The sequence below is a fragment of the Haliotis rubra genome, unplaced genomic scaffold (assembly GCF_003918875.1).
Source record: "Haliotis rubra isolate DU_JTF1 unplaced genomic scaffold, ASM391887v1 Scf1105, whole genome shotgun sequence".
NCBI classification, from domain to species: Eukaryota; Metazoa; Mollusca; class Gastropoda; order Lepetellida; family Haliotidae; genus Haliotis; species Haliotis rubra.
Window position 1 is genome coordinate 160,628 of NW_025765010.1, and position 20,480 is coordinate 181,107.

The 20,480-nt window shown below is 44.2% G+C and overlaps 1 protein-coding gene across 2 annotated transcripts in view; it reads left to right on the forward strand.

Moving 5' to 3' along the window:
- The window catches only part of LOC124287086, a 31,503-nt gene extending 14,951 nt beyond the window's left edge, over nt 1-16,552 (forward strand). Inside the window, exons 11-21 of one of the 2 annotated variants that reach the window (XM_046723576.1) lie at nt 1,718-1,829; nt 2,338-2,383; nt 3,158-3,206; nt 4,191-4,335; nt 4,881-4,938; nt 7,405-7,519; nt 10,161-10,307; nt 13,398-13,448; nt 14,201-14,326; nt 14,676-14,811; nt 14,856-16,552. In XM_046723576.1, the coding sequence (XP_046579532.1) occupies nt 1,718-1,829; nt 2,338-2,383; nt 3,158-3,206; nt 4,191-4,335; nt 4,881-4,938; nt 7,405-7,519; nt 10,161-10,307; nt 13,398-13,448; nt 14,201-14,211 (734 nt within the window). In that variant the 3' untranslated portion in view covers nt 14,212-14,326; nt 14,676-14,811; nt 14,856-16,552. Of the gene's footprint in view, nt 1-1,717; nt 1,830-2,337; nt 2,384-3,157; nt 3,207-4,190; nt 4,336-4,880; nt 4,939-7,404; nt 7,520-10,160; nt 10,308-13,397; nt 13,449-14,200; nt 14,327-14,675 lie in introns of both variants that reach the window. The other variant, XM_046723568.1, reaches the window with a different exon arrangement.
- The last annotated feature ends 3,928 nt before the right edge of the window (nt 16,553-20,480 follow it).

The following is a 20,480-nucleotide window of genomic DNA, read 5'->3' on the forward strand; positions in this document are numbered from 1 at the left end:
ACAAAGACTATCTGCTGAAACCAGAGAGGTTCAGAATGATCCACCTACCTCAACTCAGACTACTCGTCCGTCCAGCAGATTACTTGGCCAGCATAGACCTGCAGGATGCGTACCTACACATCCCCATACATCTGGAATCAAGAAAGGATCTACGATTCATATTCAGAGGGCAGCATTTCCAATGGAACGTCCTTCCGTTTGGAATATCTTCCGTTAAGATATCTTTTCAAAAGACTGAGACAAGGAGACGAAAATTCAAGCACCTGTTCATCCCATTATCCACAGAGACATCAGCAGAAGTCTCAAGAACGACGATATCGTTCTGGATGAGAACCGTCATATTGAGAGCCTATAAAGCAGCAGGACTAGAACCTCCTAGAGCTTCCAACCCACATGAAGTCAGAGCACTGGCGTCAACACTGGCTCTGCATGGAAATTGCTCTATATCTACAATTATGGAGGGCTGCTTTTCGAAGTCGGACACGGTGTTTGCCAACCACTACCTCCGAGACATAGCCACTGAAGACGTCTCAGGCATTCACCAATTTGGTCCTCTCGTTGTTGCACAGCAACTAACGGTTCCACAAAGGCGTTGAGTTGGAAAATCTCACCCTTTATCACGTTGACTTGTTGATAACTTTTACTAAGGAAAAGTATTAGTTTAAAAGTGCATGTGCACAGTGTAGGACAGGCTAGCATGAGTGATTAAAGATCCTGTACGGGTAAAGATCTTACCTGTACGTGAAGGGTTAGCAACTCATTTATGATAAAGATCTTATGATAATCTATGGGTTGTTATAAGATATCTAGTAATAAGAAGATACTAGTTTATCTGTAGCCACATGAATCAACATGATTCAACTTGTCTGAGACTGAAGTAAGACAAGAAAGTGGTCCCCCAGAGTTATAACGGAAGTTGGAAGAATAGGATCACGGAAATGCCGTTTCGCAGTTCCCATGGGGGATACAAGACGTATCTAAGGACAGCTGATGAATCCACGAAGTGGCTTGACCCACCACCAATCCGTCAGATTCTATAAGCAAAAGATCATGAGTCAGGATAAGTTAAAATATGTAATTTTTCAAGTAAAATTGATATTTTTATACTTATCCTGACTCATGACAAGAAGCCCTCCTAACCTCCCCGCTGGAAGCACGTCGGATTTTACAGCAGATCCAAGTGCATGGGCAGAAATATCAGGAGAAAGTGATAAGTAAGGCTGGTCACATGACTTGTTTGCGCGGGAAATGGCAAAAAGGGAGGTAACTCGTGGGTGAGTGTATTTTTACGTCCGCTTTGGGAACTTCAAGGGATTCAAGTGTTCCACTACCATTTGAAAAGATAAGGGAGATAAGCAAAAGATCATGAGTCAGGATAAGTATAAAAATATCAATTTTACTTGAAAAATTACATATTTAGTTTTAGAGAAGTGTGGTGTCAAATAGTGCCGTTAACCCTCGTTTCTCTACCACCACTCATTCACTCATTTTGTTATAGAGCTGGTTGGGTAGCCCAGTGGTTAAAGTGTTTGCATGTCAAGCTGAAGCCGTGTGTTCAATACCATGTGTGAAACTCATTTCTGGTGCCATATTTGGAATTACACTTTCTCAGTGAAGTACAGATTCTAGTACAAGAATTTGACCACTTTCCAAATGACATTGTGTATTCATTTTTGGTTTGGATGTTGATGGTGATTCACTCTTGCTGTTATTACAGAAATTGTGGTTGATACCAGCTTGCTACCATTTCCTAAAGACGATAAGTATTCCTGGAGCTGCCATGGCACGTCCTTGTCTCTGAATGGCTCATTCTGTGCGGCAGTCTTCACGTGAGTCTTCAGACCTTGCTTCCAGCCGTGACGTGGTATTTGTTGACCATGAATTGTGTGCTGTTTTATTGTGAAATAAAGAAACAAGTACCAAATATGGCAGACCATGCAATGAAATGTAAAATCTGAAGAGTCGTTTCTTTTCGCCTTCGCGTCACACATCACACCACATCATCTCTTCTATACAATATCACATCACACCACATCATCTCTTCTATACAATATCATATATCATATCATATATCATATCACATCATCTCTTCTAGTGGTTAAAAGCGCTGAAAGGATGGTGTAAATCCAGCTCGATCCATGCCGATGAGTCCCCATGGTTCGATTCCCCACATGGGTACAGTGTGTGAAGCCCATTTCCGGTGTCCCCCGCCGTGATATTGCTGGAATATTGCTGATAGCGGCGTAAAACCATATTCACTCACTCACTCTGGTAGGTCAACAACAGAAATTCAGCCATGGTCATCAAGTTCCTTAATTCTTTTTGATGTGATTTCAGACCATCGTCCAGGTTCTGCCATTTAGAAATGAGAGAACCAGTAAAGGTAAGCTGACTGTCCAGGTGATTGAGAACCATCTCAGGACCATGTTGTGTGTCATTGTCAGATCATGTAGCACTGACAAGGGTACCAGCACAGTGTACAGAGTTTATGTAGTATAAACTGATTGGGTTATAGAGTACAGTCAAAATAGACACATTCAGTTTCAGTTAAACTGATTTCCTCTATTGTCTGAAATATAACTTGGTTGACTCATGTCATTGTATCCCACTTGCCTAGATCGATGCTCAAGCTATTGATCACTGGATTGTCTGGTCCAGACTCGATTTATTTACATACCACAGCCATACAACTTGAATATTGCTAAGTGTGGCGTAAAACTAAACTCACTCACTCACTCGTCTGAAAGTAAACACCCATAAGGATTAAGGTTATAATAGGTCCCAGAAAAATATGCTGTTCGAAGGAGGTGATTTAGTGGATTGGGTTGTCAGACTCAGTTAGTTGTTGAAGCATCATAGTTGGTGTGGAAAGTTGCTGATAATATCAATCACTGGATTGTCTGGTCTCAACTTGATGATTTTCAGACCGTCGTCATATAGCTGGAATATTGATGAGTGCAGTTGTTGAAGCATCATAGTTGGTGTGGAAAGTTGCTGATAATATCAATCACTGGATTGTCTGGTCTCAACTTGATGATTTTCAGACCGTCGTCATATAGCTGGAATATTGATGGGTGCAGTGTTAAACAGCAAATGCACCATCTTGCCTTTCACATGTATAGACACTGATGCTTTATTCAGTATTTTCTTTCATCAGCTTCAAGTCATTCACGTGGAAGAGAAGGAAATCATCCATGAGTATGCAGGTACGGTGTTGATACTCCTCAGTGCCCGACTACTCACACAATTTCCCTCAATGTTGGCCTGTTATTTAGGACAGTCATGAATGGAGAGGTAGTAATCAGGATACAGCATTCAATTGTCATGCCAAAGACATGGGTACTTATCCTCTTGGGGATTAAATATGTGAAGCCATTTTCTGGTGTCCATGACAATGATGTTACTGAAATTAAGATAAGGAAGTAGATAGTACTCTGCTGTCACTTGGACAGATCCAAGTTGGGCAGGGACAGGCAGCAATTTTCTACCCGGGGAATGCTACCTTGGGTACGTGTTACAGCTTTTAATTTGAGTTACAGGTAACTGACAGTCCTGGTGACTGAAACTGAAAAGGTGGCGTTTGGTTTTATTTCACACAGAGAACCAAGTGCAACTGGTACTTATCACCAGCAATGTAACACAATGCTTATACAGAATGAGCGATTTATGGGATTGAAGAACGAATATAAACCGAAATTTTGGTTGATTATTTTGGTCCTATGCAGGGCTCTATTTAAAAGATGTTAACCTACTTGCACCAGGTGCAACCTGAGATAAAAACCTAGTTGCACCTGCCAAATTCTAGCTGCACTGCTCTTTTTGCAAAATGTAATGAAAGAAATATGCTATTGAATTATTCAATGTTTAGAAGAAAAATGAGCTGACATAATTATGCTTATAATGTTAGATTTATTGTTGATTTATTTCTCAAAAATTGACTTGCACCTGGTGCAAGTTAGACAAATAACTAGGTTGCAGTTTGTAACATTGGGTTGCATCAGTGCAAGTAGCAAAGCACTAAATCGAGCCCTGCTATGAATTTACGTAATGTATGAGACTATCAGCTACTATGGGTAGAGTTACCGATAGTTTTTTCAGGACTCGGATAGTGACAATTATTTACCTGACCAGGGTACTTGGGTAACCTGTCCCAGCTTCTGGTCCCACTCCCAATGTTTATTGTGTTACAGGGTCCTTGTGTAAGGCCGGAGACGTGTTTGAAGCCTACAGACAGAGCATATGTTGTGAGGTCGACCCTTTGGACCTCCTGAAGGAACATCGCCTCAACATCACCGACCTAAACAGTCAGCCCTTGAAGGCACTCAAGATCTACAGGTGAGAATTACCACCAAATGGATTCTCAAGGCTCAAGAAACAAATCCTAGACCATTTTGTTTCACTGATTAAGACAATATGTTTTGATGAGATGGCATTTGTTATATCAAATGATTCATAAAAGAAAATAATGCTAGTCAAAAACTTCTAAGTGTTCCAGAGTACAGCTAGTAATTTGATGATGGTAGACTTCAATGACAATTAACATATTTGAGGGTTATGTTTTTTCTAATTTTTATAACTTTTCCAGTTCTCCATGATTTGACTTCATGAGAAATCAGTAAAGCAGGGCTAGCTGCAAACTCTGAGGATCAGCAAGCTAACACTACTCCTTTAGACTGATCTAGTCAATTGTAAATATAAGTGTTCATTGTAAGTGTGAAGAAATGTCTTCATTAAACTGCAAAACTGTGTAGAAACAATGAAGTGTGTTGCATGGTTTCAATGCCTGTATGTTGTCATATTCCTGTATGGAAGGTGGAGTGATGTACCAAGTCTGTGGATGATAGATGAACAATGTTGTAAAGATTACAATTTGGTTTCAGATTTTTATTTCTGGTCTTGGAAAACCTTCTGCGAAACTCAGTTGATGAGGAAGAAGAGGTGTGTATTTTTCTGAGTTGTCCTGCATCATGCTCTTATGTCCTGAATCACACCCTACCGTTCTGTATCACACCCTATCATCCTGTATCATGCCCTGATGTCCTGTATCACATCCTGTCTGATGTCCTGTATCACACCCTATCATCCTGTATCACGCTCTGATGTCCTGTATCACACCCTATCATCCTGTATCATGCCCTGATGTCCTGTATCACACTCTATCATTCTGTATCACGCCCTATCATCCTGTATCACGCCCTGATGTCCTGTATCACACCCTATCATCCTGTATCACGCCCTGATGTCTTGTATCACACTCTATCATCCTGTATCACGCCCTATCATCCTTTATCCAGCCTGATGTCCTGTATCACGCTCTATCATCCTGTATCACGCCCTATCATCCTTTATCACGCCCTGATGTCCTGTATCACACTCTATCATCCTGTATCACGCCCTATCATCCTTTATCATGCCCTGGTGTTCTGTATCACACCCTGTCATCCTGTATCATGCCCTGATGTCATGTATCACACTCTAGTGTTCTGTATCACACCCTATCATCCTGTATCACACTCTAGTGTTCTGTATCACGCCCTATCATCCTTTATCATGCCCTGATGTCATGTATCACACTCTAGTGTTCTGTATCACACCCTATCATCCTGTATAACGCCCTGATGTCCTGTATCACACTCTATTGTCCTGTATCACGCCCTATCATCCTTTATCATGCCCTGATGTCCTGTATCACACCCTGTCATCCTGTATCATGCCCTGATGTCCTGTATCACACTCTAGTGTTCTGTATCACACCCTATCATCCTGTATCATGCCCTGATGTCCTGTATCACACTCTAGTGTTCTGTATTACAGCCTAATGTCCTGTATCACACTCTATTGTCATGTATCACTCCCTATCATCCTGTATCACGCCCTTATGTCCTGTATCACACTTTAATGTTCTGTATCACACCCTAATGTCCTGTATCACACTTTATTGTCCTGTATCATACCCTATCATCCTGTATCACGCCCTGATGTCTTGTATCACATCCTAGTGTTCTGTATCACACCCTAATGTCCTGTATCACACTCTATTGTCCTGTATCACACCCTATCATCCTGTATCACGCCCTGATGTCCTGTATCACACTCTTGTGTTCTGTATCACACCCTATCATCCTGTATCATGCCCTGATGTCCTGTATCACACCCTGTCATCCTGTATCATGCCCTGATGTCCTGTATCACACTCTAGTGTTCTGTATCACACCCTAATGTCCTGTATCACACTCTATTGTCCTGTATCACACCCTATCATCCTGTATCACGCCCTGATGTCCTGTATCACACTCTTGTGTTCTGTATCACACCCTATCATCCTGTATCATGCCCTGATGTCCTGTATCACACCCTGTCATTTTGTATCATGCCCTGATGTCCTGTATCACACTCTAATGTTCTTTATCACACCCTAATGTCCTGTATCACACCCTATCATCCTGTATCATGCCCTGATGTCCTGTATCACACTCTAGTGTTCTGTATCACACCCTAATGTCCTGTATCATACTACTCTATTGTCCTGTATCACACCCTATCATGTCCTGTATCACGTCTTATCTCTAATGTTCACACCCTATCATCCTGTATCACAACCACACCCTATCATCCTGTATCATGCCCTGATGTCCTGTATCACCCTATCATCCTGTCCTGTATCATACTCTATTGTCCTGATGTCCTGTATCACACCCTATTGTCCTGTATCACAACCCCTATCATCCCTTTATCATCCTGCCCTGATGTCCTGTATCACACTATCATCCTATCACACCCTATCATCCTGTATCATGCCCTGATGTCCTGTATCACACCCTATCATCCTGTATCATGCCCTGATGTCCTGTATCACACTCTTGTGTTCTGTATCACACCCTATCATCCTGTATCACTCCCTGATGTCCTGTATCACACTCTATTGTCCTGTATCACACTCTATTGTCCTGTATCATGCCCTATCATCCTTTATCATTCCCTGATGTCCTGAATCACACGCTATGGTCCTGTATCACGCCCTGATGTCCTGTATCACACCCTATCGTCCTGTATCACGCTCTGATGTCCTGTATCACACCCTATCATCCTGTATCATGCCCTGATGTCCTGTATCACACCCTATCATCCTGTATCATGCCCTGATGTCCTGTATCACACCCTATCGTCCTGTATCACGCTCTGATGTCCTGTATCACACCCTATCATCCTGTATCACGCTCTGATGTCCTGTATCACACCCTATCATCCTGTATCATGCCCTGATGTCCTGAATCACACGCTATAGTCCTGTATCACACCCTATTATCCTGTTTCACACCCTATCATCCTGTATCACACCCTATTATCCTGTATCACACCCTATTATCCTGTATTATCATTAGTTCCAATCTGTTTGTCTTCCAGGGTTTTGAGCCAATTTCAAAGGACATTGAAAAGTTCACAGATGAAATTCATGGTCGGTTAATTAAACAACGATTTGAAGATGTCAACAAATGCAAAAGAAAACTCTCACATCTTGGTATGTTGAATATATATTTGAAAATAATGTTGTCCAGAAACATGGAAAAAGTAACTTAAAATGTTTATGATACAATCTTGCATACATGCGTCAGGCAGGAAGTTACTGGACTCAAAATCCTGCATCTTTATATATTCAAATTGAAACCAATACCAACAAGATACAGGGCTCCAGATAACTTTTGAGGTTGTGGGTGTACTTGCACCTCATATTGCAAGTGGAGGTGTACTGATCATTTTGAAGGAGTACTTACATGCTTTTGTGTGAGCGAACCGGTGATGTGGTTTGTTATTTATAATATTAAACAACTTTTCAGCTGTTTATATATATGTTAGACGTACAAGGTATTTATGTGCGTACATGATACGCTTGAAATCTTATATTATGTCGTACGTCATTGATTTTTAGGCGTACATTATGGCTGTACGCCCCTTATCTGTATCCCTGAAGATACATGTTTACAAGTGAATGCTGCTGTCTGAAAGTTTGGTTAAATCAAATGTTGTATGTAATCATTTGACTAAACCAAATGATTCACACTTTTCTATTAAAGATTTGTTTCAGGATGGAAATTCTAAATCTGTTTTTGAATAAAAGTCTATGTTCATGTGCAATATTACATGTCTTATGGTTGAATGCTGTGTTCAATATTTGACATTTTCTAGTTGTGGAAACCTTTTGCTTTTAACCTGAGACCCCTGCAAATTAGTCTCTGAATCTTCAAAATAGATTCCCTGGTCAAGGCACCTTGCCAAGTGACCTCCAGGCCAGCAACCCGTGAAGATCCGGGTTAGAATATTGATCTTCAGTAACCCATGCTTGTCGTACGAGCGGCTAACGGGATCGGGTGGTCAGTCTTGCTGACTTGGTTGACACATGTCATCGGTTCCCAATTGTGTCGACCGATGCTCATGCTGTTGATCACTGGATTTTCTTGTCCAGACTCAATTATTTACAAACCACCACCATATAGTTGGAATATTGCTGAGTGCGGCGTAAAACTAAACTCACTCACTCACTCCAGACCAGCATTCCACCTAACTAACCTTGAAAGGAACAACCCCATCAATATGTATATATATACTAAAGTACTGTCAGAAGTAGAAAAAAACTGTATTTTCTCATTTATCTCTACAATTTATGTAGTTGATATGTGAAAGTGTGAAATATCTGTTAAACTAAGTTCGGCCTAACTACAGTCTCGGTGGTAGAGAGATAGGAAATGGAGAAAAGGGACTTTACTGAGGGGAAATTAGTGCAGAAATGAGCAATGCGGCTTTTCTAAGTCCAAAAAGATTTATTTGGAACAGACCATGGCTTTATGCAAATTAGTGTGCGACGATATTGTATTACAAAGGACACTTTTTAAATGCCCAATTTGAAATTAGACGTAGATTCATTATAAACGATAGCTGACGTAAAAAATAATAACTTTTATGCTACAACTATTAAGGATGTAGCTACCATGCAGTCTCACTGTCACTATAAAAAGAAACAGATAGGAGGGGTCGTCTCAAAAGCAAAACCTGGGGTCTGGCTAGGGGATAGAGATATCAGCTAAGATAAGATAATCCTTTAGGGCAATTATACTGGGGAGGTACACTGCACGTCATAACAATTTACAAATAATATCCAGTCCTGTCGATCTTCGGATGGTCATGCCACCTATATACTACGATGCGTTTCTATGGTTTTCGGGTATCATACTCTTTTACATATCACAACATAAACTTTATGAAAGAAAGACACGTAAGATGTTAATCGATAGATGAGACATAGTCAACACACATGAAAAAGCACAAAATATCTTTGAGATGACCCCTTGTGCCTGTAGGCAGCACGTGCATTTCATGCCAGGTGAGTCAATGGTCCGTCGTCATACCTGGCTGAGCGACCTAATTGCCATCTATAGTTTGATCTATTGTTTTCAGCAGCTATTCGTATTTTTTCTAAGTTTTGCATGATTTTACGAGTAAACATGTTTTTCTGGATATCGTATTACGTGAGGTAAGGTGAGGTGAAATTGGGTTTAACGTCAAGCTTGAGAATATTTCGCTCATATGACGACATGCCTGCGTGTGTATGTGTATGTGCGGCTGCTTGTACTAGCCCAGACTTAAGCTGGTTTTATAGTGCTAGCCCACTGAGATACCATGCCGCAGTGAAGCATGAATACCCCACTCAGACACATTATACTGACTCCGAGCCGACCAGTCCTTGTTGTACCCATTAATGCCGAGCGCCAGGCAGGGACCAACAAGTACCATATTTTAACATCTTTTGGTATGACGCGGTCGGGGATCGAACCCGCGACCTTCCGCACTCCGGGCGGACTCGTATTACGTATCACACTGAACGCCCAGTTAGGCCGAAGTGGGTTATTTTGACATATGCTATTTGTAATTGTGTAAATTTTAGGGATACAGAGTAACAGCCTAAAAACAGTTTTTTTTCTATTTCCGACAGTACTTTAGAGTGCTGCACTGGGTATTCCAGGCATTTATATATACCAACTTAGAGCCCAAAACCTATACCATATCATCTTGGGGATATTTATGAGAGATACCTAATGGTATTTGAAGTGGAAGGGGTTTTTTACTTTGTTATGCTTTCTGTATCTTCTGTAATCATGTAACTTCAGAACAAAGAATCTTGACCCACATGTGCCAATGGTTGGAACAAAGTACCAAGGAGACGTTACATAAGTATGGCGAGTCGGACACTGTCATCAAAGTTATGGGCCATGTGATGGACATCCCACCTTCCACCTGCACCATCTGTGAACAGAATATCCTTTTAAAACTTGCCACTCCGGAGAGTCGAGGTCACCCGCAACTGATTTTGGTCTCCTGTTAGAACTGAGTGACACACTCCAGAGCACTCATGCTGGTGTCCCCATGCTGATGGTGTCCCTAATGGTGAGACTAGTCCCCCACCACCTCATGCTTACTTCCCTTGGGAATGTTGAGACTAGTCTCCAGCACCCCATGCTTACCTCCCTTGGGAATAGTGAGACTAGACCCCAGCACCCCATGCTTACCTCCCTTGGGAATGGTGAGACTAGTCTCCAGCACCCCATGCTTACCTCCCTTGGGAATGGTGAGACTAGACCCCAGCACCCCATGCTTACCTCCCTTGGGAATGGTGAGACTAGTCCCCAGCACCCCATGCTTACCTCCCTTGGGAATGGTGAGACTAGACCCCAGCACCCCATGCTTACCTCCCTTGGGAATGGTGAGACTAGTCTCCAGCACCCCATGCTTACCTCCCTTGGGAATGGTGAGACTAGACCCCAGCACCCCATGCTTACCTCCCTTGGGAATGGTGAGACTAGTCCCCAGCACCCCATGCTTACCTCCCTTGGGAATGGTGAGACTAGTCCCCACCACCCCATGCTTGCCTCCCTTGGGAATGGTGAGACTAGTCCCCAGCAACCCATGACTAGTCCCCACCAACTCACATGCCCCCTTGCACCTCCCTTGGGAATGGTGAGACTAGTCCCCAGCACCCCATGCTTACCTCCCTTGGGAATGGTGAGACTAGTCCCCAGCACCCCATGCTTGCCTCCCTTGGGAATGGTGAGACTAGTCCCCACCACCCCATGCTTGCCTCCCTTGGGAATGGTGAGACTAGTCCCCACCACCCATGCTTACCCCCCTTGCTTACCTCCCTTGGGAATGGTGAGACTAGTCTCCAGCACCCCATGCTTACCTCCCTTGGGAATGGTGAGACTAGTCCCCAGCACCCCATGCTTACCTCCCTTGGGAATGGTGAGACTAGTCCCCAGCACCCCATGCACCTCCCCTTGGGAATGGTGAGACTAGTCCCCAGCACCCCATGCTTACCTCCCTTGGGAATGGTGAGACTAGTCCCCAGCACCCCATGCTTACCTCCCTTGGGAATGGTGAGACTAGTCCCCAGCACCCCATGCTTACCTCCCTTGGGAATGGTGAGACTAGTCCCCAGCACCCCATGCTTACCTCCCCTTGGGAATGGTGAGACTAGTCCCCAGCACCCCATGCTTACCTCCCTTGGGAATGGTGAGACTAGTCCCCAGCACCCCATGCTTACCTCCCTTGGGAATGGTGAGACTAGTCCCCAGCACCCCATGTTTACCTCCCATGGGAATGGTGAGACTAGACCCCAGCACCCCATGTTTACCTCCCTTGGGAATGGTGAGACTAGTCCCCAGCACCCCATGTTTGTCTCCCTTGTGAATGGTGAGACTAGTCTCCAGCTACTGTGCTTGTCTCTCTTGGGAATGGTGAGACTAGTCCCCAGCACCCGATGCTTACCTCCCTTGGGAATGGTGAGACTAGTCCCCAGCACCCCATGTTTACCTCCCTTGGGAATGGTGAGACTAGTCCCCAGCACCCCATGTTTGTCTCCCTTGGGAATGGTGAGACTAGTCTCCAGCTACCGTGCTTGTCTCTCTTGGGAATGGTGAGACTAGTCCCCAGCACCCGATGCTTACCTCCCTTGGGAATGGTGAGACTAGTCCCCAGCACCCCATGCTTACCTCCCTTGGGAATGGTGAGACTAGTCCCCAACACCCCATGCTTGCCTCCCTTGGGAATGGTGAGACTATTCCCCAGCACCCCATGCTTGTCTCCCTTGGGAATGGTGAGACTAGTCCCCACCACCCATGTTTACCTCCCTTGGGAATGGTGAGACTAGTCTCCAGCTACCCGTGCTTGTCTCTCTTGGGAATGGTGAGACTAGTCTCCAGCTACCCATGCTTGTCTCCCAGAGACTAGTCTCCAGCCCCATGCTTACCTCCCTTGGGAATGGTGAGACTAGTCCCCAGCACCCCATGCATTACCTCCCTTGGGAATGGTGAGACTAGTCCCCAGCACCCCATGCTTACCTCCCCTTGGGAATGGTGAGACTAGTCCCCAGCACCCCATGCTTGCCTCCCTTGGGAATGGTGAGACTAGTCCCCAACACCCCATGCTTGCCTCCCTTGGGAATGGTGAGACTAGTCCCCAGCACCCCCATGCTTACCTCCCTTGGGAATGGTGAGACTAGTCCCCAGCACCCCATGCTTACCTCCCTTGGGAATGGTGAGACTAGTCCCCAGCACCCCATGCTTGCCTCCCTTGGGAATGGTGAGACTAGTCCTCACCACCCCATGCTTGCCTCCCTTGGGAATGGTGAGACTAGTCCCCAGCACCCCATGTTTACCTCCCTTGGGAATGGTGAGACTAGTCCCCAGCACCCCATGTTTGTCTCCCTTGTGAATGGTGAGACTAGTCTCCAGCTACTGTGCTTGTCTCTCTTGGGAATGGTGAGACTAGTCCCCAGCACCCGATGCTTACCTCCCTTGGGAATGGTGAGACTAGTCCCCAGCACCCCATGTTTACCTCCCTTGGGAATGGTGAGACTAGTCCCCAGCACCCCATGTTTGTCTCCCTTGGGAATGGTGAGACTAGTCTCTCCAGCTTGGGAATGGTGAGACTAGTCCCCAGCACCCTTTACCTCCCTTGGGAATGGTGAGACTAGTCCCCAGCACCCCATGCTTACCTCCCTTGGGAATGGTGAGACTAGTCCCCAACACCCCAGCTCCCCATGAGACTATTCCCCAGCACCCCATGCTTGTCTCCCTTGGGAATGGTGAGACTAGTCCCCACCACCCATGTTTACCTCCCTTGGGAATGGTGAGACTAGTCTCCAGCTACCCGTGCTTGTCTCTCTTGGGAATGGTGAGACTAGTCTCCAGCTACCCATGCTTGTCTCCCTTGGGAATGGTGAGACTAGTCTCCAGCTACCCGTGCTTGTCTCTCTTGGGAATGGTGAGACTAGTCTCCAGCTACCCATGCTTGTCTCTCTTGGGAATGGTGAGACTTAAGCAATCATCAGTTAACCTTAACATAAGCAGGTCTCCAGATGGATCACTCAAGCTGTAAATGTGTCAATGGGCATACATTTGGTAAGTATTTGGCTGTCATAGTTCCATAACACACTCTGTTAGCTTATGTTGTGGTCTACTGTCAGTTTCTCTGTTCATTGTTAACTTTACATTTTCAAATGTGCATTGTAGAAATGATCCAACCTATGTCTAAATTTTCACACAGAATTCCATTTAGATTTTAAACATGGTCACCATCATATATTTATGACTCAGCTGCGTATAGAGCCCTGTGGCTATACATTGTTTTTTAATATTCATGCCATGCTAACTAGCTTTCATCCAAAGTAAGTGAGTGAGTATGGTACACGTAATGCTGCTTTCAGCAATATTCCAGCAATATCACGACAGGGGACACCAGAAACATATTTAACACATTGTACACCATGTGAGGAATTGAACCTGGACAAGCATGACAAGCGAACACATTAACCTATTGTCCCACTGCCCCACCACCCTTTATTATTGCTGCCTTTCTTGGCTCTTTCAGTTGTTTGGATATTGACAGAGTGACTCTCAGCTAGCTTCTTTTATAATCAACTGGCCATGGTTATGATCAATTTAGAACTAAAGAATTCTTTGAATGTGAAGTGAGTGAGTATGGTTTTATGCCAAACTTCCAGTATGAATCAGGGGACACCAGTGTATTTTCCATTGTGGTACAGGATATATGAACCCGTGTCTTCTGATCTATTCAGTGGTAAGCTTTGAATGCTTGGTCCATAGTTTCAACATTCATGACAGTTTCCTGTATCAGTGACGGATTAACTTTAGGGCATGCTGAATCTGGTGACATTGCTGCCATGTGACCAGATTCCATACAGGAAGTGCCAGACATGTCATGACAGTTTCCCTATCTCCCTTGTTTGACTGCTGCCATCAACTGGAGCAACTGAAAGGTACAATGGTTTTCTCAAGTCTAATAATGTGCTAGTTGATATTATGACATCAGGGTGTAAATCATCCTCAGTAATCTCCAGGGTATACAAAATTCCGATAAATCTCCACTAGTACCCAGGATGCATCTACAGCTCGGCCCGATAATTGCAATTACAACAATGTTTAATGCTAAATTTCACAGTCACATAACTGTACCTCTATGATATTTGATCATTGCTAACAATGTCGACAACTGGAGTGTCTGGTCAGACTTAAATATTTAGAGGCTACTGTAACATGGCCGTAATATTGCTAAACGAAAACAAACTGAATGTGGGTAATCTCCATTGTACATGTGTCTTCTTGCAGACATTACCTGGCTGGCCGCGGACCTGACCCGTTGTGCACTGTGTGAGGGGCAGCTGCTCTGATTGGTCAACCAGTGTGTGACCGTCTGGAACTGACTGTCACGACAGCCAACTATAATACTGTCTGGGTCTGTCTGGTTTGGACAGTCGATGACATGACCATCTGGAACTCTCTAGCCAGGACAGTCAATGATATGACTGCCTGGAACTGAAGGAACAGGAACAGGCGTTGACTGTCAATCACTGTGGTACCCCTGTGGCTGTCTAGACTCGCAAGGACTGTGGATCAAAGCTATCTCCAACTCTCTAGTCTGGACAGTCAATGACATGACAATCTGGAACTGACTGTTGATCTCTGAGTGACCATCTGGAACTCTCTAGTATGGACAGTCAACGATATAACCATCTGAAACTGACTGTTGATCTATGTGTGACCATCTCGAACTCTCTAGTATAGACAGTCAACGATATAACCATCTGAAACTGACTGTCCTGGACTGTTGAACAGTGTGTGACCATCTGAAACACTCCAGTCTGGACAGTCGACCACCATATGGATCACTTTCCTGTAGGTATCCACAATCCACACATAACTAGAGGATGTTCACAGATCGGACTTCTTGTTTCAGCTCCATACAATCTACTGCTACTTGGATCAACTCAGCAAGGTCGTGTGGGCTCACCAGGACACCACTGTATCATATTGTGGATGGACAAAAGAAGATAGTCCGACTATATATGAGGTTCATTTCAGGTGGTCAGTCGCCTGGTTCAGATCATTTCTGAAGAGCCATATTTGTCTGGAATGTGGCTGCCTGAGATATTATACGTTGAACATGCACTCACTCTTATAGCATGGAATTGATGTTCAGTGAGTTTCAAGTGTATCCATTTGAGATGAACAGGTGAAGAAACTGCTATGTCTGTCTGTGTTGAGCTGGCCTTTGGGGGATGGTGGAGCCAAATAGACAACCCGCTCCTGATGCTTGTATTCAGCCACCCTTCGTGGGGGCCATCGAGTAAATTTGGCTCGAAAACTTTATCATGTGTTTCTGTCTCTTTGTTGTTGATGTAATAGGGTGAGTGAGTGAGTAGTTTTATCCCTCTTTCAGCAATATTCCACCAATATCACTTTGGGGGGACACCATAAATGGACTTCACACATTGTACACATGTGGGGTCTCGAACCCGGGTCTTCGACATGACGAGCAGACATTTTAACCACCAGGCTACCCCACTGTTGTTATTGATGTAACAGCTTCATGCTGTCCTCAGGAACAAAAACAAATAGGGACTTGGAAAAACGGCCAAAACATTGACCTCGTCTTTCCTTCCTGTTGGGCTACAATCAGGAGCTGTAAAAAGCAACATTGTGACAAATCCCCTTATTCAGGTCATGCAATGTTGCTCACAGAAAGTCCTTGGATGAGTGGGCGAACAGCAACTTGATGAGGTATAGTTCTGATGTCTCAGTTCCATGAGGCAGACATAACAGGTGGTGACTCCTTAGGAAAGTCACTTTGTTCATGGTATGCCTCTGTTCACCCAGGTGTGAATGCGTACCAAGTGGGATAAATGGTAAAGTAGCCATTAACGTTCTGTGCCTCACTGACAGTTTGGGTTGTATAGTCCCAGGAGCTTAGATTAATATTGAGTGCAAACTGATCCTGTGAAAGGGTAATAATTTTAGCATTCCCAGTGTACAAGTCACACACACTGTCTGTCTCCATGTCTCTGTGATGGCTGCCTGCATGATAATACTAAGAAAGTCGGCCATAATGTCATTCACAGCATTGCAGCAAGAATGGTCATAAGTAAAATCTTCACATGGCCGCTGTTCTTGATGTAAATTTTGCCAATAAAGGTATGCCCTTGCCCCTTGTATAGTCCTAAATATCCTCCGGAACACACTCTACTATGCCAGATCAATCTGTTGTGTCAGAGACTTCCAGATTACTCTTGATCGAAAATAAATGTTTGCTTGTTGACGTCAGTATATTTATTATGCTATGCTAAATTATGCTGTGCTTAATAAAACATCAGTCAATAGAAGTAATCCTGACATGATGACATTACCATCAAGGCTCAGTAAGAATGGACAACTTTGGTGAACCGAAGTATGGTGACACTGGGGTTTTCCTGATAGCTCGATTCCATTTGATTTGTAAAAGCAATGGAAGATGGAAGGAGGCGGTCCTGCCACCATGAATCAATGGAAAAGTCTGCCCCTGTCCCTGTTCTTTGGAGCCATTTATTCATTTATCCCGACACAATCCCTGTGCTGCTGACAAGAGTGAAATGTTCCAAGCCAACCCAGACCACACAATACATGAAACAACATCTGCGTGCTTATCAGAAATAGCGCCAACTACACCATCAGGAAACTAAAAAATTCCCGACCAGCCATTGAAAGGGATCGAGTTTATGATATCTTAGTTGCCTACCTTGAGCTCATCACAAACCAACAACTACAATCGTTTCACGTCATTTGGATTATTGCAGTAGGGAATAGTGCCACCGACCTTCCACTCGTGACACACCCTCTACACCCAGTGGCAGTTAAACCTGAGCTCATCAGTCCATGATACATGATGTCACCTGTTGTAAACAGAACATGAGGTCATGTGTCTATGCTATATACCAAATGGTAGGTCATGTGTCTATGCTATATACTGAACATGAGACAATGTATCTATGCTATATACTGAACATGAGGTCACGTGTCTATGCTATATACTGAATGTGAGATCACATGTCTGTTATATACTGAATGTGAGGGCATGTGTCTATGCTATATACCAAACATGAGGCCACGTGTCTGATATAAACTAATGTGAGGTCATTGTGCCATGCAAAATATAAGGTTATATACTAAGTCAAATAAGAAACTTCACAAAATGTAATTTGAAAAATAATGAATATTTTTTCTCTGGTGATACATCTATGTATCCGAAATGGAATCCCTATCTTTCGACTCTAGAAAAACGTTAGCAAAACCCACTCAAACCCATCCATTCGTCGTGCAAATGACGTTAGTGCCAAATCAGGTTTTGCACGTGCAGTCAATCACGTGATCTTCGCATCGAAGTTGTCTTCATATGCACGTGTTTGCATTGGCCTCAAGAATTGAAAAAAACACTTTTAAACCACAGTTCTTACGGTACTTGAAATGCCACGATTGTCAAATGTGCAACGTGAATGTCCCGTTGGCATGTTGCAAGCGGGAAGATCAGTTATTGACGTCGCAAGAGCAATGGGATGCAGCCGTCGTACTGTGTATGACTTGCGAGGTCGTCTACAACAAACTGGCACCACTTCTGATCGCCCAACGTCGGGTCGTCCACGTGTGACGTCACGAGCAGAAGACCGTCAAATCGTCCTACGTCACCTACGTGACAGATTTCTGTCGGCTACACGAATCAGGGCTGAGATGTTTAGAGGTCGACTGTCCTCACAGACCATTCGAAATCGGTTGCGGGCTGCCAATCTCCATTCTCGACGTCCATATCGTGGGCCAATATTGACGCCGTTTCATCAACGTCAACGTCTGCTGTGGGCCCAACGTCACCTCCGATGGACCCAGAGAGACTGGAATCGAGTCGTCTTTAGCGATGAATCCAGGTTTACCCTCAGATTCGCGGACGGCAGGCATAGAGTCTGGAGACTACGTCGTGAACGGTATGCCCAATGTTGTGTACAGGAAGTCGACAGATTCGGGGGTGGAAGTTGCATGGTGTGGGGTGCTTTCTGTGGGAACAATCGTTCCCGACTTCTGGTCATCCGTGGAAACCTCACAGCTGCGGCTTACCGCGACCAGGTGCTCACCCCTGAACTCGTTCCTTTCATGGCGGCTCATTGTCCAGGTCTACAGTTCCAGTATGATAATGCTCGGCCGCATACCGCGATGTTGACACGACATTTCCTTCAAAACGCTGGAATCAACGTCTTGGACTGGCCATCGAGGTCCCCTGACCCTAATCCAATAGAGCACGTTTGGGATGCACTTGGGAGAAGGCTTCGTGGTCTTAGGAACCAACCTCAGAATTTGCAGGAACTTGGCGCTGCCTTGCAAGAGTAATGGCGCAGAATCCCCAACCACGTGTTCACAAGCATTAGGCAGTCGATGAGAAGACGGTGTTTGGCAGTGGTGAATGAGCGGGGCGGCCATACACGATATTGAACTGAGAAATTTCGCATTTTTATTCTTGTGACTTGACATTCTGTATACCCATGTTTTGGAATGGCGGTGTAGCCTAGTGGAACTGATTATGCCACTGTCAGTGTATCGGGTACATCACACAGATCTCAGCAATGAAATAATAACAATTTAACCATCTTACCATCTCTTGTTCTTTTATAGTGCCCTGAAGAAAGAATGTGAAGTTTATTTTTTGACTAGGTATATATTGAATGTGAGGTTGTGTTCACTTTATATACTGAACGTGGGGTACTGTGTCCATGTTCTATATTGAACTTGAGGCCATGCGTCCCTGTCATATATTGCATGTGAGGTCGTGTATCCATGTTATATACTTAACCAGAGATCATGTCCATGTTTTATATCATACGTCAGGTCATAAATCCATGTTATATATTGAATGTGAGGTCACGGGCACATTATATATACTGAACTTAGGTTATGCGTCCATGTGTTGAACAGGGGGGTCCTGTGGCCATGTAATGTGCTGAACGTGAGGTCATGTGTCCCTGTTATATATTGTTTTTGAGGTCATGTGTCCCTGTTATATATTGTTTGTGAGGTCATGTGTCCCTGTTATATATTGTTTGTGAGGTCATGCGTCCATGTTATATATTGAACGTGAGCTCATGCGTATTAGACCTCAGCTCATACTTTGAACATATCTTATACATGTATATCTCAACATTAAATGCAGATCGTACATAACTTGTCGATGTAGGTGACCCTCCTGAGTGGGTAGACCTGTGAAGATTCTGTTAAAATTGATTTTCAACAACCCATGCTTTTTGTTAGAAGCGACTAACGGGATCGGATGGTATGGCTCACTGACTTGGTTGACACATGCCATCGTATCCCAATTGCGTAGATCGATGCTCATGCTGTTGATCACGTGATTATCTGGCCCAGACTCGATTATTTACAGACCGCCGCCATATACCTGGAATATTGCTGAGTGCGGCGTTAAACAACCAACCAACCAAGCAAAATCGTGAGTGGGTATGTAACTGACCAACTGACAATCATTATCACGGGTCATCCTTGATTGGAGTCAAAGATCAGCTTCCAGGACTAAAGCCCCTGTCACACATTTGCGTATACATTTCTGGTGTCCCCCGCCGTGATATTGTTGGAATATGGCTAAAAGCGGCGTAAAATCCAACCAACCAACTCACTCATTTGCGTATATCAAGTGCTTATGAGTTCCTTATAAAAAAAACAATTCAGTTATACGCAGCCGTACGCTCAAAATTGCGAATTCTTTTATTAGTTTGACTTTTGACTCTAGCGTATAATTAACGAATCCAGCGCATACATTGCGTATTAGGTGCGTATGATTTGCGTAACGGTATTTTTCTTGCTGCAAGTAGTTGAATATGCAGTGAGCATGCACCCAACTTACACGTAAGCCGACCGCGTGCCTTACACCTCCGACGAATGCCAAGCGTATTCCCGATTTATTTAAAAGGCGGCTGCTTCCCGCTGTTTTCATTACCACTGCAGATTCCATTGCGTGAACATTACCTTTTGTCATCATGGGCCGCCCGGATCTGTGCACCCTGTAGTCTTGAGGAGCCATCCTATTTATAAATTATCTCGTGTGCACCC